General features: G+C 37.2%; 1 protein-coding gene and 1 long non-coding RNA gene across 3 annotated transcripts; one reads left to right on the top strand and one right to left on the bottom strand.

Moving 5' to 3' along the window:
- Positions 1-12: 12 nt before the first annotated feature.
- Positions 13-27,894, top strand: LOC128026189 (uncharacterized). Its single transcript, XR_008186368.1, has 16 exons — positions 13-276; positions 11,576-11,642; positions 11,738-11,811; positions 11,909-11,990; positions 12,110-12,265; positions 12,360-12,603; positions 16,601-16,687; positions 16,901-16,970; positions 19,690-19,768; positions 19,943-19,985; positions 20,083-20,204; positions 20,337-20,372; positions 21,148-21,489; positions 21,800-21,955; positions 22,073-22,152; positions 27,043-27,894. It is a non-coding gene; the product is annotated as an uncharacterized LOC128026189 (long non-coding RNA).
- LOC128026188 (PR domain zinc finger protein 8-like) lies at positions 2,303-6,154 on the bottom strand. 2 transcript variants are annotated; one of them, XM_052613011.1, is made up of 4 exons: positions 5,983-6,154; positions 5,392-5,624; positions 4,912-5,143; positions 2,303-4,343 (listed from the first exon to the last, which is right to left on the bottom strand). In XM_052613011.1, the coding sequence occupies exons 2-4, from the start codon at positions 5,605-5,607 to the stop codon at positions 3,292-3,294; spliced, it is 1,500 nt and encodes a 499-aa protein (XP_052468971.1). In that variant the 5' UTR covers positions 5,608-5,624; positions 5,983-6,154; the 3' UTR covers positions 2,303-3,291. The 2 variants fall into 2 exon arrangements, with proteins under 2 accessions (XP_052468971.1, XP_052468972.1); XM_052613012.1 differs by having other exon boundaries at positions 5,987-6,154.
- Positions 27,895-27,980: the final 86 nt, after the last annotated feature.

Raw genomic sequence — 27,980 nt, 5'->3', positions numbered from 1 at the left:
TATCCGAGCGGTCATGTGATGTGTTTCGATTAGCGCGAGAAAGATGCGAAAATGAATGCTGAGCAGGTGTAACGGAGGCTTGCCTCTGGTGATTACGTTTTGGTTGCACCAGCAACTAAAGCAAACTCTGAGGTGTGGAAAAGTTTTGACCATGCTTATAATGAGAATAATGAGTGAATAATGACGCATCATCAGTGCGCGCAGGAGAGCGCTGAAGACATCTACAGTGGATTAAATCATTTTCCTCCACAAACATGTAGACCTAGCCTAATCTCTGTGAGTAAAGGTTTTTCAAATGATAACTAAATATTCATTGAGTCTTAAATGCATAATGTTGACAGAGTAGCCTATTTACGCTAATGTTGGCATTATTCTTTTATTAAATAAAGCAAATCCGGCGGAGCCTTTATCTTAATTTCGTTATTGCCAAATACACATCTTAATTTAAAATTTATCTTAATTTTTTTTTTAAATGACTCGTTTTTATTGGTGCGTTGGTCTATTTATAGGTTAAATGAGCCTATGTCTAAATGCTGAGATGTTACGATGTGACACAGGACATATTTTATTTCTTTATTCCAACTTCCAAGTGGTCTAGTCTACGTTAGTTATGAGTAAATTATGTTAAAACATGAATAAATTGCTCATTGTTGGCAAAAGGCAAAAGAGCTGTGTGCGTGCGCACATTGGAATAATGTCGGGCTGTAAACGGGTTCGGGCTTTAAAAAAGCTGTCAATCAAAATGTACTTGTCGGGCTCGGGGCGAAACCTGTCGGGCTCGGGTCCTGTCGGGCCTAATTTATAAAGCCCGATTACAGCTCTAATGTGAATGTGTTTCCTGCTTTTACCACTACACTGCACTTTATCGCTACAATGTGAATTCAAAAATATCAAACTTGTTTTGTATTAAAATAATTGATACAATTATTTTAAATTTTTATTTAGCTTAAAATAACAATTGTTTAAACCTGCCTAATGCTGGTTTTAAGTCATCCAGCTAGCATTCAACCCTCACCATTAGACAATCCTCTCTAAAACCACCTGACAGGTTGGAAGAATAGCAAACCACGAATATGTAAAACTGTTTTTAAGTAGAGTTATCAACAACTGACTTGATTTACTAAGAATTTGGCGGCAACCAAACTGATGAGATGATAAATAGTCTCAAAAGTAATCAAAAAGCTGTTTTTCTCTCTCTCAGGCTAGTTTTGACAGTGTCAGCATGAATGAGGTTGGTTAAATTGTAGATCACTTGCTCTCCCACAGAGACCATAAAATAACAGAAGAATGTGAGAATGTAATGCCAACATCCACTAAATCTGCCCAGAAACAATGAAGGAAACTCTCAGTTTTGACTCTCACCAGAGTCCCCTTTAGGCAATGTTTAGTTTCCTGGGGTTTAATATTAAAATCAGTTGTACAGGACACCAGAGGCTTGGTCAAAAAGTAAAAACTCAAAAGTTACTGAAAACCAAAGTCAATATTTAATTTTCCAAATTGAGGCCTAATCAATTAATGGCAGCTGTGAAAGATGCTGTTTAGAGCTAACACAGATTTTCTGTGTATGAAATGTCTCTCTCCTCAAGTGATTACCGCATCTAATTGCACCAATATTAGGCCAGTATATACACATCTTTTCATTCAGTCTCGAATGTCTTCAGAAGTTCAGTATTTATGTTCTTGAATGAGCAGAATGTTTATAGCTAAATACAGATGGGCGTCCTTTTGAACTTCGTGGTTATGTTACAACTGGTGAACTTTCTCTGAGTGTTGAGTTTATTACCTATTATTTAAGCATAATTAAAGGGAGGCTTGCTTTAACAAAAAAGCAAACTAACTTTTTAGGAACTGTGCATGTGGCAAAGGTCAATGTGAACGCAACACCATTCTCACGTCACAACAGCTGCTTTGTGAGAGTCATGAGGCTTCAGGGATTTCAGAATTGCTTGAGAGTGCACTCTACCGGTCACTCAGTGTTAGTGCAGGTGAGTGTATGTGTCACACCATTGTTTCAAAAAATTATTTTCATATTCTGATGCAAGAATTGCCAACCTCATTATTTTTAAAGAAAGTTCTCTCTGTAAATTATTATTTTAAATACAAACTGACACTTTATTTCCTAAACATACTTCTAAAAATGATTTAACAACTACATTGACTAGACAAAACAACTTTGAACTTCTGTATTCATCTTAGTGTAACTGTTCTCTAACGGAAAGTAGTTATTGATATGATTAATATTTTTGGATGGCTAAAATCAGAGGCAAACACCTGGGGAATATGTTCAAAATATTTAATGAAATACAGTGACTGTACTTATCTAAAAAGAAACGATAAATAAAACAACAGAACAAGCTATATTTAAATAAATACATCCCCCTTGTCGTTGTGCTGTTAAAATTTTTAAAAAGAAGTAGATCTGAAAAGAACATTGTAAAAAAAATTGTCATTATGAAGTGATGTATATTTCAAATATAAAATCTCTTTACAACGCACAGTTAATAATAGTTTTAGTCAGCTGTTAGCAAACCTAAAAATGCTGGAGCCTTTTATTCTACCGTTTATGTATTCATCCTGACATTTGAAAGGCACTGTTAAGTTGAAAATGACCAGGCAATTCAACAGTATTAGTCACAACTAAATGTCCTAGGTATAGCTATTTCTAAAGAGAAAGTTATTCATGTCTATAGCCACCTGGTGGCGATGTAGTCCTCGCCTGAATTGCACTCCCAAAGCCCACCTTGCTGAAATGACTATGACCTTTGAAGAAAAAGACAATCTACCCAGCTAACAGAAAATGTTCTCAAAACATTCTGGCAAGCTTCTCTCCTACTCTCGTTTTTTCCTCCGAACCAGTAATGTAAATATAAAGTTCATACAACGTTATCTGGCATTTAGTAATGTTCTCAAATCATGAATGTCCGTTTTAGCTTGAATGTTTCTGAAATGTTTTAGCTGGACATGTCATCTAACTACTTGTTTTAGAACTTGTTTCAGAGAATTTTCACGTTTGAAATATGATAAAATAGAATGTTCCCTTATTGTTCGTATAACCAACGTCAGACATGTAAAACTGGACGTTTCGAATAGTCAGAGAACACTAAGAAATAACATTTTCATAACTCAATGTTAACGTTAGCAAAACGGTCTTAGTACATATTTTTGTCAGCTAGATAGCTGCAAAGGTGTTATAAAGCTAAATCACAGTATCAATGCATTATTTATGGGCAATGCATTTTAAATAATTACTTCTGTAATGTACCTGGTTAAAATGCGATAGAGTTTTTCTTCTTAATTATGTGATGTCATGTGACGTGAAAGGTGGTGACGCTCTCGGAAGTACTCGTGACAGATGGGACAGGTGAGTTTCTCTTCTCTCCTCCGCCTCACCTGAGCCTCTGTGGCGAACTCTTTCTTATGATGTGACCGCATGTGAAACACCAAGTCAGAGGTCATTCGGAATGAGAGGTTGCATTTGGCGCACCAGTTCTGCACTGAAACACTCAGTGGTGTGAAAGTAGAGGGCAAAAGTGTCAAAGAAGAAGTAGACTGTAGCTGGCCACCTATAGCTCTGGTCCAATGCTCGGGCGGGTAATAAAATCCCCCTGTACCCAGAGGAGCGGACATCACTCCACCTGCATGAGCGCTTGGCAAGTCAGTGTGAAACAGGTGCGAGGCCAATACATTTCTGTATCCTAGTGCAGGCTTTGATTTGAAAGAGTCTGAGATATTATCTGAATCTGGTGGTGAAGTATTCTGAACTTCAGTGATGGTGCATTTGTTGGAGTCACAGAATGTGCTCTTCTGCTCTGAGTGCGCGTTCTTGGGTACAACAAATGAGAACGCGCTGCAGTCGGATTGCAGGCCTACTTCAGAAGCCATTCCATCCCGTGATGTCTGCTTGGGGTTTGGCTGTCCTGAGGGTTTTCTAACCTCGGTAAACGCACTGCTTTTACTTCTCTTTGACTCAATTGTTGATAAATTGTCTGATTCTGACAAATCCTGAAAAACTGGACCATCTTTGTTGATGTTGGCGGTGTTGCTGTAATTAGTGATGTTGGTTTTCTCCAATAACGCAGTTTTTTTGCTCTGGGGACTTAAGGAACCCTCCTGTTTTCTTTTCCTAGGTATGCCCATGTCTTCAGGAGAACCGTCCTTTTTGTGTTCTAGATCTCTTGCAATGTTGTGAAAATCTATGATTTTGCGCTGTCGCTTGACGTCTTGTTTCTGTTCATTGGTTGGTCTGATGATATCTACTTTTTCCTGTGCACATAAAAAACGACAGTGGGCAAGGAAAGGGTTTTCGTTCTTGAAGGCCTGGCCGCATCTCAAACATGTGTAGCCTGCGTATGAAGATACAAGCACTGTCAGACCACGATAATGATAATAATAATACTTAACAATAAAGCAACAATTCTTTTAAGCAACAAACTCATTTATTAGCCTACAAACAATCCATTTAAATATTACATTTGCACATTAAATACAAATGTAATGCATTTTAATCATTAATATCTGAACAAAACGTTCATTTTGTGTTGTTGCCAAATATTCATAAGGATCTAAAAGACCCTCTGTGTTCAGTGTTACGTGTCAGTAAAATGGCTTCCTGCATGCAGCTTTGCTCTGGTATAAAGAGCTTTTTTTTCTTTTTCTTTTTCTTTTTTTTTTAATAATAATAATTTACAAATAAATATTTTACAGCAAAACTGCTTGAAGGCTAATACCAAAGCACTTGTGCAAAAGTTTTGAAGAGCTGCAATTTAGACCCATTTTAATTTTACAGATATTTTAGTCACTGACCAATATATTCCATGACATTTCTAACCAATATGTCACAATATATCAAATTATTTGAGCATTAAATAATGATTTTATTCTTAAAATACAAGATTAGCAACCCATACTCACCATCTGTCAGTGCTTTTGTCTTTATGTCTTCGAACCCCAAAAGATGTGACAGCTCCTCATCGTACCAAACAAGCAGTTCCTCCCCTTGCTTCACATCTCGAATAGTCTGAAAGTGCAGCTGTCCTCCTTTCAAGTAGGCCTCAGTATTCTGGTCTTCTGCGCTCATTGCAGCCTGTACTAACCGCAGCCAAGGAACTACTAATGGAGAACCTTTCATAGCCTCAGGATCTATCTGTTGATTTCGGGACATATTTGACATTAGAAGAAATTACATTTTACAATAAAATAAGTAACAAGTGCTTGTTTTGCAGTATATATTGTGTAACAAAGTATATGTCTGGATAACACACGTTTCATTTAAAGGATGACAATTTCTGTAAATCTAGACAAATTCTGCAGTCTAAAATTAAAATCTAGGTGTAAAAATGTAAATGTGAGTATGCGCATGTTTGAATGTGCAGTAAATACTAAATTACTCACCCGAAATACATGTGATTTATTCCGTTTGTCAGAAGACTTCAATGCAATGAAGGCTATAGTGTCATAAAAGGTATTATGAAGAACACAAGGTCCAAATGATGTACCAGCAGGTATATCCTGAGTAACTTGTACACTGGTGAAGAAATCCGCCACATGGTGATGGAGAAATTTGCTGTCATTAGTCCACAAGGAGCGAGGAAAAATACTCTGTTCCATGTTTTATTCCTGAAAATCTGGATTTAAGTGATGAAAAGCAAAAAAAAAAAAAAAAAAAAAAAAAAAAAAGTCAATACATGTTTTTCATACTTAAATTGTATTAATGGAGCATTTTGGATTTAAATATCCTTATGCTTTTGATCAGTATTCTTCTCAAACACTGGGACACTGGAAAAATATTGCATGTATTCAGTGATTCAGTCAGCTGGATTAAGCTGGATGTATTTCGCGAAATCGATGGATAATTCAGAATTTAACATTTTTTCCAGTTATGTTGGTGTTCTGTAAATAGCTTTTAAATCTCCATAATCAGCATGCATTTTCGTATAAAATGTAATATCTCACACCATTAAATGCAGTAAGATTGCGACTTACTTACAGCAGGTTTGAGCTGAGGATGTTCAGGAGCAGGTGCACAATACAAGGAGCCGCGTTTTGCAGTTATCCACGGAGAGCGCGCGTTCACGACCGTCTGTCTCCTGATTCTGACAGGCACTTATCCACGCCGAGGACGCGGAGCTTTCGCGCCTCATTTCTCCCCAAACCCCCAGCCCCTCCCAGTTTGATTGGTGCTTCACTGACTTTGCTAAAGTGTTAATTAAAATAGAGGGTAATCAACGGCAGAAGTCAGAGACCGTTAGATTGGGAGGAGTACCACAAAAGACAGCGCCTCATTCTGTATGCACATTTAAAACGTATCTTAAACCCAGATACATGCGGGTCAGAGGCGTCGCGCAGCACAGCTATTATAACCACAGTCATTCGTTTAGACAGCTGGGTAACAGAATTTAATTGTTCCAAATGCTTTAATATGAAAACTATTCATTAACATTTTTAAACTGATAGTCATTTTAGGTATATTCTACCAGAAGACCCCTGGCAAAATATTGTGGCGAATATCTATGAAATATCTATTCCCAAAGGAGACCATGCAGCCAAAGGTGCATATGGCAGGAGGACATAAAATCATAGTGCGAACTACGGGGGAGCTAGGGGGAGCTCGGCTCCCCTTAATAAGACATGGGCTCCCCTGAAAACGAGAAATCAGAAATTTTGGGGGGTCTCAAAAAATACTGACAATGTGAATATTTTTAAGTGCAATTTCAGTTTTGTAATGTGATTATGATGGCAAAAATATTATTCATTCATGCATGACGGCGATTAAAACCTAATTAACTTCAATAAAGATTAAAGACGTCACAGCATCAAGGTGTGGGGGTGCTGCGCTGCAAATTCCACATGTTAGTATGTCATAGTGTCATAGGTTCGTAGAAAAAAATAAACGTTGGAGGCCATTTATCGTGCGCAAAGTCCTTCCATTATGCAGTCATAGCATCATAGCTAGGGCAAAAAGAAAACAAGGTAGTTCAATTAATTTTGGTATTATTAAGAAATTGTGTAGTGATAACGCACGACTGATTCACCTGCTGCAAGCACTGGTAAACCTCAAGCCAAGCCCACTGTGAAAACGCATGAAGCTGAAGAAAAATAATCTCTGGGATCCTAACCCCTCTTGCTTCGAGTCCGCTCTCGCGTTAAACTGGAACAGCCAGCAGTGGAGAGACTGGAAGAGCCAATATACATGGCTATGTGTTAAGGATGTAAGCTTGGGGTGCATCACTTTGTAACGCGTTGTGTCAGGAGGGGGAAAAATATGGATAGCTCACAAAGTAATTAGGCCAGACAAAACTCACGGAGGCGATTGACATTTAACAACGACTCGTTTTATTTCTCCAATCGAACTCGGGCAATTGTCTGTCCGATGTTCCACCGTCCACAGCGTAACCAAAACAAAACAAACAAGATTAAAACAAAATGATTTCCAAACAGAGATTACCTGCATACATGGGGGATTCGAGTCGCGCTTGTATACATTATCATACAGAGTGCATACCGTTTTACAGGGAGCGCGTAGCTCTTAAAGGGGCCACATTTTTTTCCACTCGTTGCAACTTGTAAGGACGCAAAAAACCTTCTTCTGTCTGAAAAGGTACCTGGCACGCACTTGTCTGAGGAGTGGATTAATGATTAATGCTCAGAACCATTCGCGAAAAAAATATATATAAATACAGGGACAGCATTGCACACAAGATGGCCATTGAAGTGGCACTGACTAAGCAAAAGGCGATTCTGGCAAATAAAGTAATTGAGGTGAATTCTAAATTAACGGAGGAGACCGCAACATCATTCAAGGCTGTCTTCCTGACCTATCAATTTGTGTCGATAAAGTATAATAGGGCATATTGTAGCTGTTATGTATCTTTGTAAGTCATTATATGTCCTTTTTTGAGGCACTCGTGTCGATAATGTATAATAGTGCATACACTTGTAGCTGTTGTAAGTCCTTATTTGAGGCATGCGCATGTGCACGACCTCCACCCCCCCCCCCCCCCCCAAAAAAAGAGGTGGGCTCCCCCAAAGGACACGGTATAGTTCGAACACTGCATAAAATCTAGCAAAAATCCAGAGCCATATAAACAACGAACTATTCACTGTCTCTATTAACATGCAATGTGTTTATGGTTTTCCTGATGTGGATTCCTGAAGGTTTTTGTCTAATGTTAAATGGCTTTAGAAAGTGGCGGATACAAGGACAAGACTCTGCCTCGGGCGATGATTTAACAAGCATATTTTCTTTCACCTGGTGAAGTTCACATGCACATTTGCGCATCACAATCTCAGCCCTCTCAATCATACAAGAGCATGCACTACTTATACTGTTACTCGCGATACAAAATCCCGTTTCTAAAAAATAAGATGTCTCAAGATAAATAAAACTGCATACATTGCATTTTTTCTTGCAACTTACAACTACAGTTGTTTACGTTTTTTTTTTTTTTTTTTTTTTTTTTTTTGCTGAATGCAAATAGTTATTCAGATTTAAATGTGTAATGAGGTCTTAGTGAGTGTAAGTGAACAGTAAGTGGCTGGTGGCATACTGCTGTGCTCATAATTCTTTAGCCCCTTGAAGTTGTGAATACCCAAAAAAGCATTAACATGCTGGATCCTGCTAGAGAACGTTATAAATAAGTAGTTTTTGTGGCCATCCGATTTTACTTAAATATGAAGTAAAAGCTAGCAATGTCTTTAAAGTTTAGAGAATACTTTTGCTCATTTAGTGAAACTTGTTAAATAAGTAGGCTATATCAGAACAAAATTAACATAAATGAAAAAATATATAGACATTTCTTCCAGCTACAAGCTTTTTGTTACTGTGTTTGGAGTGCAAATGCATGCTACACTTCTGAATGCTTTTAGAGACCTAAGGGATTGCATGCATCATCAGGCTTTTGCCACACTTCCACACTTTTAATGAGCTAAATGGTTCTGGCTGATTTTTCAAGGCCTTAAATGCCACTCAGTGAACCTACACTCATTGTAAATATCAGGCCATCGGTTCAGAGAGTTTTGGCAAGAAAAGCAGCTCCATTGCTTTTCAGATAGAAAATACCTTCGATTATCAGTGGAACGAGAACTGGTTTTATGTCACTATATACGATTCTTTTTAATTTATGGCTTCTTTTAAAGTAAACGGAGCTAATGTTTCTTAATATAAAAGTATTATGAGTCAGTGGTTTGCTGAAGATAGATTTTAGTTCAGAGTAGCCTACAAGAGATAAAGCCAGGGTCAAGCTGCATTAAAGGAAACCAGCACAGTCTTGTTATTCTAGACTGCTGCACATTGTATTCAAGTTAATGACTTATTTCAGTGGCCCCAAAAAGTATTTAGACACTTTAGCCACACTTAAAATGTCTAGATGTAATTTCATTGTATAACAAAATATCAAATGTATGTGTCATCTGCAAACAAATTATGCTCGACTTTGCATTAACTACTTTATTTTTGCCGTTTTACTTTTTTAACCAGTTTGTCTTAAAGTGATTTGGATGCAGTACATGGAGTCAGTTCCAATTTAGTACACACCAGTAGTGTGTTTATGTGATGTATTTTTTTTTTTTATTATTTTTTTTTTTTGCAATTGTGGGCCAAATGTCCATTTCGGAGCCACGGTATATCAATATATAACATTACAGGTTTGTTTAGAACTGACAAAAGATTAGTGTTGATTGCAGCTATTGTTCCTAGATCCACTTGTCCAGGTTTTTGTTTCCTGACTCCCTGTCAGAGATGGAGCTGTGAGCCTTTTTGGATGCTTATGTAGATGCCAGTTCTATTTTGGTCCCCAACCTGTTACACTCACCCATTACCATCTGTTCCCATTCAAATGGCTGTCTCCAGGAGCAGGGGCGATTCTAAGATTTTGATTTTAGGGGGGCTCAGCCCCCAATAAGGGTATGATTAAAAAATATTATTTTACTATTAGGGTAGGGTTGTATACTACTAACCTTATTGCAATCCACTATTCCATTGTATTCCCTGTATTTCATATATGGGAGTTGGAGTACTGACTGAGCCATATATAACACTGTAAAAAAAACTAATACAGTTTTTTAGATGTGACCAGTCACTGGAAAATTTTGAATTGGGAATGTAGATATTTTTTTTTATTTTAATTTTTTTTACAATAAAGACTTCCTGATTCAGTATTAGGACATTCATGTTTATCCTTTGATGATACCACAGCTTTTTCTTATGAAATGTACGTGGAAATTGGCAGAAAATTAAAACAACATAAGGGTTCAATGACTGCAATGAATCTTGGGAACACAGTGGTATTGTGTGTGTGAGGCTGTCTGTTCTATTCTCACCTGACTGTTGCTCATTTGCAGACCTACTCCCGCACAACAAAAAAAAATTTGTATATCCATCTACAATGAAATATAAATTATTATACTTTATTATTATTATTATTATTAATTTTTAGCTTTTTAGCCTTTATAATCAACAATACGGTTGGTTATACATCAAGTCAGCCCCTGAACATTTATTTCATTTCAAATCATTTAACTAACCAGCTAATATTCATTAAGAATATAGACAAAACATGTATTAATGTAATTGTCTATTGGCAATATGTTTAATCTGTTCTATATTTATTTATATTTATAAAAAATAACATCATTATCAATTTGCCACTTCTATAACTCAATTACTTAAAAAAAAAAAAATCACAGATCCCTTTACTCTTACTCTAATATATGTATCATGATACACTAATGATTAATTATTACTTAATACAAAATTATGTTTAATAATAGAAAACAAAATAACTCCACATGATGTTTCTCTCTCTGTGCCATTTAGTGCTTTCAGACAATGATGTGTGTCTTTAATAATTTATTTTGCATGGCTGCATAATGTAATGCCGAAATACACAATAATATGTTTTCAATTTCAAAAAGTAAATTAAAATAAATCATGATCGTTTTCTAAAGTATGTTTTCATGGGTGTTAATCGCTTCATTTTTGTTGGAAGAAAAAACATCTGTCACACTGTGATAAAGGCTGAAAGTGAAAGCAGCGAACACGTACTGGTATTGGATGCGAGAACACACACACCACACGCACACACACACGCGCACACGCACGCGCACACACACACACACACACACACACACCTTGTACTCTCTGATGTTCGCTCTGCTCGGCGCCCCTGTGGATTGAAAAACGCGCTGAATCCATGCAGACTCAGATAAGGGGAGGAGCCGGAACTTGATGCAGCTTGCCACCGTCTCAAATGAGTTTTTAAAGGGGACTGAAGCGATCACTAATTAATTAATCAAATAATTTTTTAGGGGGGCTGGGCATAAGTTTAGGGGGGCTGAAGCCCCCCTAAAAAGGGCCTAGCGACGCCCCTGTCCAGGAGGAAGGGGTGTTGCTCTCTGCTAGCAGGAGGCAGATTCATCTGGCACAAAGGCAATTAGTTTGTGTTGGGAATGCTTTGGGGGCTGTAATTAATTAGTGGCATGTGTGCATTTTATAGAGTACTCAATGACCTGCTACTCTCAGATAGTGTAAGAAAATATGGTAATTGTTATGTAATTGTTTGTTTTTATTATATGTCAGGAAGCATCAAAAACCACTGGGCTGAAATTGACTCCTTTGTGGAGCATCTTGCAGAGAAATGTATAAGGTAAAGTTGCTTTAGTTTTGATGTACTATTGTACATGCATATTGTGTTACCTTTAAGAAATAATGTGATTTCAATTTTTTTTTTTTTTTTTTTAGAGCCCAATGTTGCGGGTGTCCTTCATTGTGTTCTCAACTTACGCAACAACAGTTATGAAACTCACAGAGAACAGGTATCACACACATCAGCATCCAAAGCAGTTAATGTAGCAAAGAAATACACATATTGTTTGTTTGCATTTTAATAACTTTCCTCCATCTGTCATTCAGAAATTAAATTACGAAAGGCTTAAATATTTTGAAGAGAGAAATACCAGGAGGTGATACATATATGAATCTTGGACTGAAACAGGTATCTTTTTCTTATTGAATCAAAGGAGTAAATTTAAATCCATCACTGAATCATCTTCTAGTCTTCTGATTTACTACGGTTCGAATACTTGCATTAATGCTGTTTTAATTTGGTTGCAGAATGCAGTTACTCCTTTAAAACGACTGTGAATATTGAGTACTAATCACTCAAACACCGATCTTCTAATCTTTTGTTTCTGCTATGGCTAAAATTCCTGCTGTAAACATCTGCTTTTAAACTGCAGCCAAATGAGCAGATATATCCTGGAAATTATGGTAAATGCCACTTTGAATTACCATGCAATTCATTCACACTTCTGCTTTTGTTCTGGGAAAATCAAGCCACAATGAGATGATATTTATTTCACAGGGACAGCCAGTGTGATCATAGCACTCACGGACGGGGAGTTAAATGACTCTCAGTTTGTCACAGCACAGCAAGATGCAAGTACACAAGCCAGTGATGTCACAACGGATGTGGCACGTTCTCTGGCAGATGTGTAATTGACACTGGCATTTGCTCAATAATAGAGCTGACTGTTTGGTGCCCATCTACTGTACCTTTGGGAGTTATCGTATACTGTGTGGGTGTAAAAGACTTCAACCAGACCCAGGTAACTCAGCACTACTGCACAATAATTTGTTTTGTGGCTCCTCAGTATGTAACTATATTGTCTGTATTAGAGGTGTCTCTGTAAACGTTGTTTCTGTAAAAGTTACTACAAGACTCACAATGATAATGTTTTTGTAATCATTTGAAAATAAATGTAATTAACACCTTGATTCATTAAATCTGTCTGTTTTTAAAAGAATATTAGAGGACAGTGCGCAAACCATAACACATAAAAAGCTTGTCTGTGCTAATTGTGTGAAAGCACTGAGTGGCCTAGAAGCTTGCCAGTTGCGCTCTCTTGCACTCACCAGAAAATGAAAATTGATAATGTCTGGGCAGAGCTAATCCGCCTGTTTGCATCACCAAGGAGACGGCGCTGTAAGTGCATTCTTGCGCAGTAAGTGCATGCTAATAAGGTCATGTCAAGCCACATCCATCCTCTCTGGCCTACACACCAGTGCTCAATGTGTCAGGCCTGTCTGCCGAGCAGCAGCCAATTAAACAAATGGGCAGTTCACTGGTAAAGGCAGAGCGGAACTGCAGCGCAGATATTCTGCAGCACCTCGGCTAGACAACAGATCCGATGTGTCAAACTAGGCCAGGAAAAACCAGCCAGGCAAAAAAACAGCTCTCTAATTTCACTTGAGCATTTCTAACAATAAGTTCTCTGTCAACTTATGGGACATCAAACCCCGAAGCACAGAGAGGGAGAGAGAGAGGGGGCACGCAGTGACCAGTGGCAAAGATGGTGGTTAAAACAACAATATCCCTGCAGTTTGACCACACACTTATACTTTTGTGGCGTAGCACTAAGATATATTTTAGTTTACGAGTTTATTTAAATAACATTTATTAATATCATTGTCATTATTTGTATTAAATAAGTATCTTCATGTTGTTCCACACCGTATAGGTCTTTTTATGTGGAACATAAAAGAAGATATTCATTTAACTGTATTTGTCCATACGATAAAAAACAGTGGTGTCCAAAACAACAATAGGCTGCACTGATTTGCACTGTAAGGACAAAAAAGCTACTAAAAAAATTAATATTTTTTAATGTATTCTTTTGTGTTCTGCAAAAAGAAATAAATACTTTCAGAACAACATAAGGCTAAATCATTTACATTTTACAATAAACGATCCCTTTAACAATCATCTTGTATTATTTCTTTATTTTAAAACAACTAATCCAAAACAACACAGTTAATGACCTCAAGCCACTTAGATTAACACGATTAATGAATATGATCCTTAAAGGAAACATAGCATGACAATGAATGTCATAATTAATTAAACATATTGTTGTGTAATTAAATCAATCCTTCAAGTAATGCACAGTGGAAACTACCATCAGCCATGTAGTATAGTCCTCTTAATATGGCAGTTTAGCCAAAGTTGCATTTGAAGCTTGGGACTTATTTTTGGTCTAATTTGATTGTGGTTAGTGTTTTGTTGTTTTAGTTGACTGATTTTGTTTGGTTTAGTGTCCATTAAAATGTTAAAACATATTGTTGTAATTAAATCAATCTGTGAAGTAATGCACTGTAGGAATTACTCATACATCCATAAGTGCATTATACTCCTCTAAATATTACAGTTTAGCTGAAGATTCATTTGAAGCATGTGACAGTCTGGTACAATTTTGGGTTACTTTTAGGCTAATCTGATTGTGGGTAGTGGTTTGGTTTGGTGTGGTTTGGTTTAGTGTGTTGTGAACGCAGTCTCAGCGATCAAACTGATGAGAAGTGACCAGCCCGTGCAGCCTGCTAACAGGCCATCACTCGCTGTTCTGTGAGGAGACCCAGCCATCAAACATGACAGCAATCGTTGCTTTGATTAACCTTTGTGATTCATCTGGACCCCATCCCCCAGTTATGACAGTGATTGAAGTGTCCGTGCTCGGACGTGGCACCTCTGCTCTAAACAGCCCAAGCCATCAAGCTCTCAGGTGTGGATGGGAAGTGTCAGCTCTCCCGTGCAGCACAACGGGCGCAAGAAGTCAGCGTACCAGCCCCTGCCCACCATCTCGCTGCCAGCGCTGCCCGCTGCCAAGCCAGTGTTGACCTTTTTACCCCTGCGTTGTCCTGTCAGAACCCGGCACACCATGTCTGACAGTAACGAGAGAAGAAAAGGACATGAATGTTGATGCCTGGCTTCCAAAATTAAATGGAATTAGCCATTTCAGCTGTATGGACGTCACATTAGGCAGGCATGAGCAAGAGAGCTGGGCAAATTTAGACGCAGAGGTGGGGTGGAGAGGGGCTTCTGCATGGCAGACAGGATTAGTATAATTAGAGAGGAATTGACAGGTTAATTGGATCGGATGAGAGTGGAATTTGTTTTGGAAGATCCATGATGAGACGAGAGACAAGCTGAACTTTTTTTTTTTAATTTCCCCATGATCAGCCATTTCAATTCACCAGGTCTTATGTACATATACTGAAAGAAGGATCTTTAAAGTAAACTAACCTGTTTACATTGTTAATGCACACTCATGGCCTTATTGTGATGGATTTTTTGTTGCATGATGTTACTCCAAAGAATACATTTGTCTTTGTTATCCTTAAAGTTCGCATGAAATGAAAATTCAGATCTATTTTATAAATCTTGATCTTATTGTGAACAGTTCATCCATGCATACGTTATTTATTTATTTATTTATTTTGAACCTAAAAATATCTTAAATGGATCTTCCAGTGACACGACAGACTTATCTATAGTGATGTGTGCCAGGCTTCTTCAGTCCATTAGTCTCTCTCTTTTTTTTTTTCCTAGATAATCACTTGTATATATGTCCCAGGATAAACTTGTATATATGTCCCAGGATAAAACATCTGTTGCTACTTCCATTACATCACATTTGTATTAAAAATGTGATAAATCTTTCTCTGAAACAGCTTTACTTTTATGCTGTTGTCACTAAGGCCATGAGGGAAATCGGATAATCTGAACGGATATTAAAACAGGCATTATTTTGGCAATCTCACATTCAGAGTTGGCTCCTTCCTGGTTTCTAATGCCCACTTTTAACAATTCCTAATGAACAAAATCCATCCAAGCGTCGTCCCATATTTTTAGCATATTTGTTGATTTTCATTATTTCACGAAAGTAAATTAGTTGTGAATGGCAAATTACATTCATGATTTGAAGCTTCAAATGCTGGTTGTGATACAGAAGAAGAGAACTGAGACTTACCGTATGGTGTTATTTCTCAGAGCAGTGATATTCTCCTGACCTTTCCATACAACTGTCTCTCCCTGATGGCACACTATAAAGAATGTTTCTCATCATGTGAACTTTACACACTTAAATGTTAAAGGCTTACAACCAGAACATTTTCTAAAGGTGAAGCAATATTTAGAGATGAATGGCAGAATAAGTACAAATCCACTCAAATCTCCCTCATATGCACACTGGTGTGTGCAGTGCCATGAGTATGGTCACATCCACTCTGCATCCTTTGACGCCCACTGAGACAGCTTCTAAGTGAGCGTGTTTTTCTCTCAAACATATGCTGCTTAGCAGCCGTCATAGGGTCTACATGATTGCCTGGGGGGTCTCAAAGGTCGCCAGTGTTGTTGGCCACCAATGCTGCACCTCCAGCTACATGACTACTAGAGATTTGTGAACCTCTTCACTTTTATTATTAACACCACTGGAGCATATGAATTTCTCAGTTGAATTGAGTGTTCCTGAAAAGTTAAGAGTGTAAAAAAAAGAAAAGAAAACCTGCCCTCTGGCAGAGCACACTTTATAATTTCAGATTATGGCCATTTTCATGTTTTCTACATGAAACAAAGATCTAAAAAGCCAGCACAGCCTTATGTGGCCATTTTTCTCATACTTTAAAAATATTTAAATATAAAAAGTACATAAAAATGCAATTTAATCAAATTTTTGGTTACATTTCTTTTTCTGAGAGAAAAAAACAGGAATTTTACTGTGCAGCTATTTTTAAAATTATTACATTTTGGTTTGTGTTTCTCTTTCCAAGTGGTTGTGAGAGGAAATGGATTTTAGCATGCCAGAAACAACAATCAGGTCCTGTGCAGCTTTAGAGTGAATGATACAGCTACACTGAGTAAGTAACATTATTTTACAAACAGTATTATTAATACTGAATTCTTCTTTTAAGCTTTATTGAAAACACAAGAATAATGTGTGCAACATGACTTTATTATATATACTACCATTTCTGTTATAGCAATAATAAAGTATTTACCCTGAGAGTAGGTATAAATGTTGATTATCAGTGAAAATGGATCTTATTCTTTTTCATGCAATTCATTTTTAGATGAAAGACCTGTCACTGTTGAAGATACACTCCTTCTTTGCCCTGCACCAATCATAAATGAGGCTGGAAAGTAAGTGCACTTTATCCTGCCATTTTATAGCTTAATACATTGGTACCCTTGAAAAAATAGGGTCAATGCCATTTGGAATTATTCAGGCAATCTCCACGCTCCCTAACACATCGAGACAACAGGCATGTGGTGTAAAAAGCCCAAGTTGAGTGTATAATTAGCCTCTCTGAGAGATTAGTCACCATGGGCTTGACCTGCGTGAAAAGTTCCCAGTGAGTGTGCATGTTAGCCCAGGGCACTGGTGGTTTTCTGTGCTGAGAGAGAAAAGAACAGACAGTTAAATACAGAGCCGCTCATATCCACATCAGCCAGAGCTGAGCCCCAGAGACTCACTACAGGTTACTTACCAGGCCTTCTACAACAAATGAGCTGCTGGTGGTGGCTCATTTCCCTGCAAGCTCTCTGAATAATTATGTGTACCGCTGGCTGTAGACACCTTGAGGATTTCATCTGTCTTGTTCTTGTCAGGAAGATTCTTTGAGATGCCAATGAAGGAGCCTCTCATGGCACCTTAAGCAAAACAGGGCTGCTTTTCTACTCTTGGTCAGCCTACATCACTGCATACTGTATTGCCTTGCATTTGCTAATGTGACACAAAAGCAGTTGGTATATCAATATTCAGCACTTTCCATTCATACAAAACTTTTGATTAATTCATGCGTTCTTAGCAATATTTGTTATCGGATGTAATCAAAATGCTTAATTGTTGATTAATGATAATAATGCCCAAGAATATAGAATATATAATAATGCATATTATTTTTATTTATTACGCCTCACTAGAATACACCATCCAGCAGTCTGATATTTCTTAATATTATTAGTAAGAGTTCTTAATAATATAATTAATAGTAAATAATAGTATTATTTATATAGTATTATAGTAATTTTTTTGGTTGAAATGTTTGTAATTATCTGCTTTTGTCATTTTTTTCAGTTTATATTTATCAGTACATTTTTGTATTTACTTTAATTTCATTTATGTTTTTTTTAATTTTAGGTTTTTGATATGTGTATATTATTTAATTAAAGCTTTATTTCAAATATTGGAAACCATTTTTAATTTTAGTTTTTAGTTAACATTAAAAAATATTTTATTATAGCAGCCAAAATTGGGAAAGGGAGAGTCTTGTATTAGTAAGATGATGTTTATTTTGCAATGACATGTCTGGATACCATCTTGTGGTATTAGAGTCTGATTTTGTAATTACTGAATTAATCAAAAGTCAATCAGATGTGGTATGTATTCATATAAGGGAAAAACGGAGATGAAACATTCCATCATACTCGAGTTACAAGAGGGGTGGAATTATTCAGGCTAATTAGAGTCAATGGAGAATCACCTGAAATTAAAAAAGCCATCCTCTTATGCAAACTAGTGATTAAGTCAAGTGATGTCTGTATAATCTGATTGTAAGAAGACCATGTGAGTGATGTTCATTCATTTTTGAGGGGTGAGAAAAGGTGATTTTGGGGAAAAGTTTGCCCTGTCTCCTCTGTATTCACATCTTGTGAGACGAAGCTGTCAGTGCTGTCACCTAAACGCATGGTGACTGAGTGGCCTCCTGAAGATGTGCTCTAAAAAGAGCCAGTCGCTTCCTGATTGATGGAAAATGAGATGGATCTGTCACTGGACCCTCCTCCACCCAACCCCCTGTTTTCCTGTTGTGCCCCCTTTCAGCCCATCCCCCATCCCGCCCACAGAGTGGCACTGGAAGGGGTGTGCAGGACCGACAGAGAGGAGACGGGGCAATACCCCTTCAGTAACTTATTTTCAGCTCTGTCTTCTCCCCCATCAAAGCAGAAGAAGAGGGATCGCCTAAATCAAGAAAGCTGAGACTTTTCCGGCATACCAGCGCTCTGAATGCCCATGGTAGAGCCAGACATTGCAGCATCCCTGATGTTGGAAATAAAATTACATTTTTGAGAAAGTTGTCAGGGGAAATGGACACATTGTCAGTTTTGATGTCCACAAACATGTCTCATTGACTGTTATCCGTCACATGACAAACTCTGCTTTTTCATCTCTTTCTCATCTCCAGATGACAAATATGTTTCACCGAAGATCTTATCCATATTAAAATCCACATCACATTGTATTACTATTACATAGAACCAACATAATATTTCTTCTATAATATATATTTAAACTACCATTCAAAAATTTTATTTTCTAAGCATGCATTAAATTGATCCAAAGTTAGAGTAAAGACATGTACAGTATAACATTACAAATGAATTATATTTAATTTATTTTATTTATATACTTTTAGAAATTTATGATAGAATAAGAAATGTAATGGGAATAAATTACATTTTAAAATATACTATATATTAAAAGATAAGGGCTTTTTAAGGGCCTTTTATTGGAAGAAAAATCTGAAAAGCAGGGAATTAAAGCAAAAGTCTCTGTTTGATTCCCATTCATTCTTATTTGTGACGTTGAGAATCATTTGAAATACTTAACAGATCTCAGAATCAAACCACAAACCTTGTCTAATTTTTTTTTTACCCAGTTTCTTTTGCCATGTTTTTTGCATCCTAGGGTATAAAAAACAGTTTAATCCTGACTCCACATTACAAATTTGAACAAGAAAATGCTTATAATGGCTTTAATAATAACCCCATCACAAGCTCACACATGTCCATCTGAGAAATGCAATGAATATGTATTTTACAGCAGGGGTGATTGAAGTGTTTTTGTGTGTGTGTATTATAGGGTGATATATCTGCATGTTAGCATGAATGAGGGTTTGTCCTACATCACAAGCTCAGTGCACATCACCACTACTGAATCTGTAAGTATATAGTTTTTGCTTTGTCAAAACCACTTCTGCCTGTAAAAACATGAATGGTGGATTGATGTGATAGTGATTCTGTGATTCAGAATGTCTTTTCAACACTGTGGTCTGCTGTCTACTGCTATTTTCTTCTTTTCCATTTTCTCTTGTTCTTTCTTTTTCTCTTATGAGGTCTCCTCTGCTTTCTTTCATCAGAGGAGTGCGCTTTTGCCATGTAAGTTCAAATCAGCAGTGAAAAAAAGTTCCATCGTTTGGAGCAACCATTTGCCCTCTTCTTTAATCTCCTTACCTGTTCATTTGTGTTATGCCAGCAAATACTCATGAAGATGTATGTGTGTATGATGGAACGGTCCTGCTCATCTCGTTACTGGCTGTTTTCCTATTGCTGGGTCTGGTGCTGATGTGGTGGTTCTGGCCTCTTTGCTGTTCAGTGGTACGTCTTAAAGATTGAAGCTGTAACATTTACAGTGGCCCCAAAAGTCATCTGGGCAAATGAAAATCACATTATACTGTACTGCTCTCAGCTTAGATAACATTCTTTCACTGGGAATTATTTTTCTTTCAGGTCAAGGAAGTGCCCCCACCCCCTCCCCATGAGTCTGTGAGTCGAACTCCCTCTAACCTCATTTGTTGTCAATGTTTGTGTATGTGTGTGTTTAGGCACAACCATCCAACCAAATGCACCATGGAAATTTAGAGCTGATATGAATCAGGGCACTGAGAAAACTAATAGCACATAATAAAAAATGAATAGCTCTCATAAGCTGAATCCAGCGTGTCCTAGAAATGGCATAATTCCTTGTAAACCACATTCCCTTACGCTGCCAATATCAGCTGCTAGCTAGGAGTGCAACTGCTTTGCAAAACTGTCCATCACCGTTTAAGGGGATTTTCTATGCCACGGCCGTGTATATAAAGACAAGTGAGCAGTGAAAATGGACACAGCGGAGCCACAGGCTCAACTGTAGGATGACTGAATGGCAAAATTCTGGAAAAGGGGCTCATAATGATCCTCTTGTGTTTACTTTATTCCCAGAGGTCAAAGGCAAGCAGTCACTGAGGGTGATGGGAAATAAAAGAGCTTTGTGGAAAATGGCTTTAGAGTGTGCATCTGTGCTTCTTAACACTGAGAGCCAAAACAAGGCACTCCGTCTCTGAAGCTTCTCTTTGATTTGGAGGCACAATGTGGTTGCTACTTTCGCAGCTAACATTATTTGACTGTGTCTTTGTGTTTATTCTATCTTAGTAAACTAATTGGTTGAGTATGCTAAAAAGAAAAAGAGTGCTGTTTTCAACATTAATTTAAAGCATGGTTATTCTATGCTGATTATTACTAGTGTGATATTAGGTTTATGTAAGTTTCGTGCACTCAACAGGAACCCGATGATGAAGATGGCATGCCCAAAAAGAAATGGCCTACAGTAGATGCATCCTACTATGGAGGAAGAGGAGTCGGTGGAATCAAAAGAATGGAGGTGATGCATTTTCATGTACACAGTGTGTCTGTTTTGACTTTATATTGGGTGTCTTGATCATAGGTTAACCTGGGCTGCAGTGGGATGAAGACCACAAATGACGAATGATGTCATGAACCCTCAAGACACCAGAACACATCACTGTGACCTTAAATGGTCCCTGTCTGCCTGGTGCCAAAATTAGATCATGTGACATCACAAGACAAGCTGACGCCTGTAGATTTACTCCTGTAATTTCCAAAGGTAGCAATATTAAACATGTGCATTATTGATGTTTGTAAAATAAGCACACTTTTTGCACAGTTCCAGTGCCAATTACTTGTCAAGTGCACTACTTAAAGACACTAGTGTTAATGCAAGCTTGTGTGAAGTGTGTTTTGCTCTGTTGGTCTCTGGATCATTGAAACATGCAGGCCTTTCCACTGCACCAAGGAAAAGCTCTATATATGTATAGCCACACTAACACAGCTCCTTAATAATATTTTCATGATGAAACAACCATTTTTCCATAGTCTTAGTGGGTTTTAAGTTGACTGTGTTCCCGTGTATTTAGGTGCATTGGGGGAACAAGGGCTCCATGAAGGAAGGAGCTAAACTGGAGAAGCCAAAGAATGCTGTAATGAAAATGCCTGAGGATGAATATGAGCCTTATGAACCTAACCTCAGAAATGTCTATGACCATCATAGAAAGTGGTACAGTCCTATTCAGGTATATGAGTTTTTATTTCCATAGAAATGCATCTGTATTCACTAAATTTGCTCTGTAATATCAGTAGAAAGAAACACTATAATAGTCCAAAATGTTTTAATGGTTTTATTTAAATAGATAAACTGGATGCTTTGTGGGCACTTTTCTGTCGAGGATACGACCAGGTGTCACTCATGAGACCTCAGCCCAGAGATCAGGTACAATGACCATTCAAGCTATAGATATTCCAATACAGACGAATAATTCTCTACAGAATAGAGACCAGATGCATAATTGTGTTTGAATATCATAGATAACATTTCCATTTTTCATAGTGCCTTACATAATACATACAGCAATGATGAGCATAAGAGACTTATTTCTGATTAAATATGATTCAGCTGTAAGTAAATATGAATATTTGATCCATAGTTTGTGGTTTCTGTGTAAATCTGTGCTCATTGGGTGCTGCTTTAGAAGGAGGAGAGGCAGATCACTTGTTTTTGGAATACAGCTGTTATGACTTTCCCGTTCTTTTTAAGCATGCTCAGTAGTCAGGACAGGAAAAAACAGTTGAATTGTGCTGCTTTTAATTCCTCCTCACATGGAGCAGTGGTGTGGCTGAGCACAGTCTCATTCTCTTGTGCCTTTTGTAAGAGACGTCCCTCAGTGTCTGCGCCCTGCTCTCTGCACCCTGCATTATTCCATTAGCACAAGCTGTGTCATGGCAACACATCTGTGTGTCTATGAAAGGCATCTTTCATTTGGGCTGCAGTGTCCCAGGCGGTACAGTATGATCCCATTGACACGGGACCAATCTGATTTACTTTGGTTTAATTCTTCATGGCTCCATAATAGGCTGCTTGTCACTGGAGGAACTACTAGTGTCCAGCTACTCAATGTATTTTGCATGAGCTTTAGAAGGTTCTGGTAAAGGCAGCAGACTCTGTAAAGAACTGGGTTTGGGTGGAAACAGCTGTGCTATTCAGAAAGATTTGGGGTGTAGTTGTGTGTTTCATGCCCACCTGCAGCACAATGCCTAGACACAAACAACTCGCTGTGCCCAAACAAGACTTCTGCTCAGCTATAAATGGCCTAATCTCTATATTAGTCCACATCTTTCTCTTTATAACCCATCTTTCTTTGCATTTCCTATGTGATTTGTTAGGGTTTTGAAGAGTTCAAAGATGGACTGCAACTAAACAGACTATCATATTTCTTGCTTAGCATCACTGTATCGATAGTTCATTGATTAGTTCATTGTAAGTACACTATAGCACAGGGGTGTTTCCTCCGAGCAGGCAAAACATTGGATAAGAAAAAAAAAGTTTAGTACAAAACTAAAACAATCCAAATATTACAAAATATGACATTAAAAGGTTATTAGTGAGTAATCAGCTTGGTGGAATTTAAAGTAAGTCTCTGTGTCTGACCAGTATTTACTGAGCTTTGATGACTGATGATCTGAGGAAAAAAAAAGTTTCCGAACTTAACTGAAGTCATCAAATAAAATATTATTTTTTTTTCTGATAGTGTAAGTTATCTTTATTTAATCTTAATTTGACTTGGTTTGAAAAAAAGGGTGACTTTTGCCTCCCAGAACACTGCTATAGGAACTGTATAAAAAATTTAAATAAAATAAATAAAGAATTCTGAAAGAAACCGCATGGTAATATTTTGTAAGGGCAATGGCAACAGTAAACCGAATGAGTAATATGAATGAGTACGGGTCAAACTTTTTACCCATAGGCCTTAGTGCACGCATTTGTGATGCAGAGGTGGCAGCCTTGTTTTATTGCTCACTAGTAGTTCTGTAAAGAAAGAAGCCATTGTTGTTGAAAGTCTTTGTCTGGCCAGTTTACAATCTTCACCTCAAATGCTCAGTATCTTCCCCTTCACGTCTGAGTGCCATCTGCATTTCACACAAAGAAACGCTGTGGAATAGAGAGTGTTTTTGTTTTGTGTTTCCTAATGACCCACAGAGATGTAAAAGTTTTGACTAGAAAGGCTCTGGTTAACAGAAGAAGAGGCTTTTTAACATAATTTATGAGTCTAGGTGACATCCTCTGATTGTCAAGGGATTCCCTTCTCATGTGGGTTTGTGTTAGACCAATGCATAACATGACATGGGGCCCATTCGGCACGTACTGTTTTATTGTGATAGGCTATTGTCAGATTTTGGTGATTGATTCACATCTGTCTGGCTGTAAGGCAAAACCATTATTTTGCCAGACAATTTGGCAAGCAGCACAGCAACAGGCCGGCACAAGTGTGAGCATATGGGCCGGATGAGAATAGAGACTCATGAATACTGTGCAGATGTGGGTGTGGGGAAGAGTAATCTGTCCACATGGTGTTTTAACTACTGTGGATGGACACCAGCAGGTTACAAGATTCTACAGGCTTTACATCAGGGGTCTCAAACTCAAATAACCTGGGGGCCACTAGCAAGGTAGTGCTATCTACCAGGGTCCCATTGAACATTGCAACCAGTACAGGTGTTTAACAACCATTGAAACATGCATTCATTTATAATTATTTATTTTTTATTGCTAAATGTTTTATGTAATATATATATATATATATATATATATATATATATATATATATATATATATATATATATATATAGTATTCTTATTTTATGTATTATTATTAATAAATAAAATTTCTGTACTCTCTTTCTCTCTCACACACACATATATGACTAATACATGTGTAAACTGTGTTTATTATTTTAATAAATAATTTAACATTTATATAATTGTTTAATTTTAAAATATGTATGTGTATGATAATATTTTTATTTATATTTATACTAGCTATTTTTTGTGTGTTTATATTATGGCAATCCTCAACAGAAACAAACCTAAAACAACCATACAGAAGGTGATAATTTGTGACAAGTGCTCTCTATATGAGAGGTGCTTGGAGGGGAGGGGCTTAAAAATTAGAGGGCTTGGTGCGGTCAACCAAAAAGGAAAGTTGTTTAAGAGTCAGAACAAGTTTTTATTGAAAAAAAAAAAACAAAACTAATTAATAATAACAATAGGCTATGGCCGCAAGGTGTATTTATAACGTAAATGTAGTGTTTAATATGTGCAAGCAATATGTTGACTCAAACCCATGACAAATATCCCAGTTTTCAGTGCCTCTGTTTACTGTTATGTGATGATTGAACATCTGAACAGAAAGATAAATGACTTGACAGCTTTGCCTGGCAATCTTATATCTGTATTAACCATCCCAACACAGTCAGACAACATTATTAGAAAACAGATGCATGTGACATGTAGACCTCTCTGTATGTCTGTTTATGCAGATCATTCCTGCATAATCAGTGAACTAACACCACCCTTATTACTATAATACAATAAAAGTAATATCTAATCCCACCCTCAGTCCTCTCAGACCCTTGAACAAAACGGAGGTAATCTCTCCTGTGATAATTAAGCTAGTGTTCTTTAAACTGTCCATCTGTTTGTCTGATATGTGCTCAAGCAGCATGTTAGAGACTGACTCCCCCCTTAACGGCTCTCCTTTCCACTCGAGTGAAAGTCATTTAAATGAAGTTCAGCAAGATCAGAGTTGGACACAAATTAGTTCCCGCTGAGCTTATTTTGTTGAAGGTGATAGTAACAATTGCTGTGGTTCTAGAGATTGATTAGTAATGGCTGCCATGCTAGCTAATATTTGTGTGTTTATCATTTATTCATTTATTGTTATTATTATTATTATTTTTTTTATTAAATTATAGTTATATCTGTATTAAAATTATTTACACTACAATTCAAAAGTTTGGGGTTGGTATTTTTTTTATTTTAAGAAATTAATACTCTTGTTCAGCAAGAACGCATTAAATTGATCAAATGTGACAGCATTTGCAAGACATTTCATATATCACAAAATATTTCTATTTAAGATAAATATTGCTCTACTGAACTTTCTATTTATCAAAGAAACCATGGTTTCCAAAAAAATATAAAACAAAGCAACTATTTTCAACTTCGATAATAATATGAAATCTCTTGAGCACAAAATCAGCATATTAAAATGATTTCTGAAGAATCATGTGACACTGAAGCCTTGGGCAATGGCTGCTGAAAATATAACTTTGTCATCATAGGATTGAAAACAGTCATACCAAATTGTAATAATATTTCGCAATATTGATGTTTTACTGTATTTTTAAACAACTAAATACAGCCTTGGTGAGCAGGAGATTTCTAAAAATAAAATAAAATATTAACTTAGATTAATAGAAAATATCCAAGAGCAATATTAGTATATAAGAATGTTAAAGATGTCGTTTGAACCTGAACATTTGTTTTATAAAATGATGCAATGACGTGCTGTTTAAAAGTTCGAGCAGTTTTTTATTGCTTCAATTTCTAAATGTTTGTTTGTTTATTTATTTATTTATTTTTGTAGCCAAGTATACTGTGTTTGAAAAACATTGAGAGCTTTGCCTCCATTTAAGCACTTGCATATGAATACATTACTTTCTTTAAGCCCTGACAAAAGTGGGTGTTGCAGTGGATTCCTGCATCATCCAGAGTTTCATTTTTTGCACCTAATGAAGCATAAAGTGAGTTTTGAATGGCTTTGGTCAGTCTGCCCCTAAGTTTGAACCCTCTCTGACGATTCTTCCTGAATGATCAGCCTTGCTTACAACAATGAATCACTTCATCTTGAAGAATGTACGTTTTCTCAGGGTCCAGCCTCTTGTTCCAACACCGTTTTCACAAATAGCTATTCTTCCTTGAGCGCAGTGCTGCAACTCTTCAACCCCACCCCCATGATTTTAGGGACAGAATTGCAGTTGACAGCTGAGTTTCTGGATGTCTGAAGTGCTGTGGGTTCATCTCCTGGGCATTTCGATCGAAAGCTAGCAAGGGAATGCAACCTAGGATCAGCTGTACTGAGCTTTTGTTTTTGAATCCCACGCATTTCACAGTGAATATGTCACATCTGGGGTTGAAAATACAACCTGTCCATACAAAGTATGTAAAGACCATAAGTTATGTTTTATCCCCAGAAGTTAAAACTGTTGAAGCAATGTAGTTTCAACTTTGAACTGACAGTGATCCCACCATCTGTTTCCACAGGGGCGATGCATCAATTTTACCCGGGTGAAAGCAGAGGAGCCAAGGTCACCGCCACGCAGCAACTGTCCACTTCCACCTCCGCCGCCCCCTCCAGACCATCATCCACTCATGTGACCTCCGCCCAAAAGACCACCATCCCGGGGACCCTCCATCAACCACTCACCCCCAGGACCTCCACCAGCCCAGACAACCCCAGGTCCCCCGGACCCCCTCCTTCATGACCCCTGCCCTGGAAACAGGCATTGACAACAATGGAGGCCCTTCACAGCTACCCTAAAAGCTCAGTCTTAATTCAAATTGGTGATATTTGCCAAAGCCGCTGGTTTCCCACAGTTTCAGAGTGATGCATTTGTTTATTTGGAGTAAAGATTTTGAGTTTTTATTGTAAATACAGGCACTGAAAGAGGAACTGCAGTAATGCATGAAATTATTACACATGCAAATGAATCATTTTTAAGGCACTTAAGAGCACTGAATGTTGACTCTGGGTATTTGTATATCAGATTTAGCATGTTGTTAATGTTTCAGTTTGTTATGTATAATATACATTATGCCCTGTTTTAATTTGTATCATAATATTAATTGGTCACATCTTTAAAAGGAAACTCAGATGTGCTGTGACTGCAGGGCAGTACAAACCACTAATTTATTAATAAGCCTTGGGTTCCTGGTAGGCACTTGAATATAAAATGACAGGGTGTCCATCACTGATACAGGTCACTCATCATTATATTTTATGTAATATATTTTGTGTTTAACTTTATGGATCATGGTAATTAATAGTAGTCCTACACAGCAAGAAAACATTAATGTAATAAATATTATGTTCATGGGTTGGACTCTAGGTGTTCACATGCCTTCGTGAAATTTTTATAAAAGCCCATTGTCTAAATGTCATATATATATATATATATATATATATATATATATATTTTTTT

This window comes from Carassius gibelio, chromosome A13 (assembly GCF_023724105.1).
Source record: "Carassius gibelio isolate Cgi1373 ecotype wild population from Czech Republic chromosome A13, carGib1.2-hapl.c, whole genome shotgun sequence".
Classification (NCBI taxonomy): domain Eukaryota; kingdom Metazoa; phylum Chordata; class Actinopteri; order Cypriniformes; family Cyprinidae; genus Carassius; species Carassius gibelio.
Note: the sequence above shows the minus strand (reverse complement) of the source record. Positions and strands in the feature narration are given on the sequence as shown.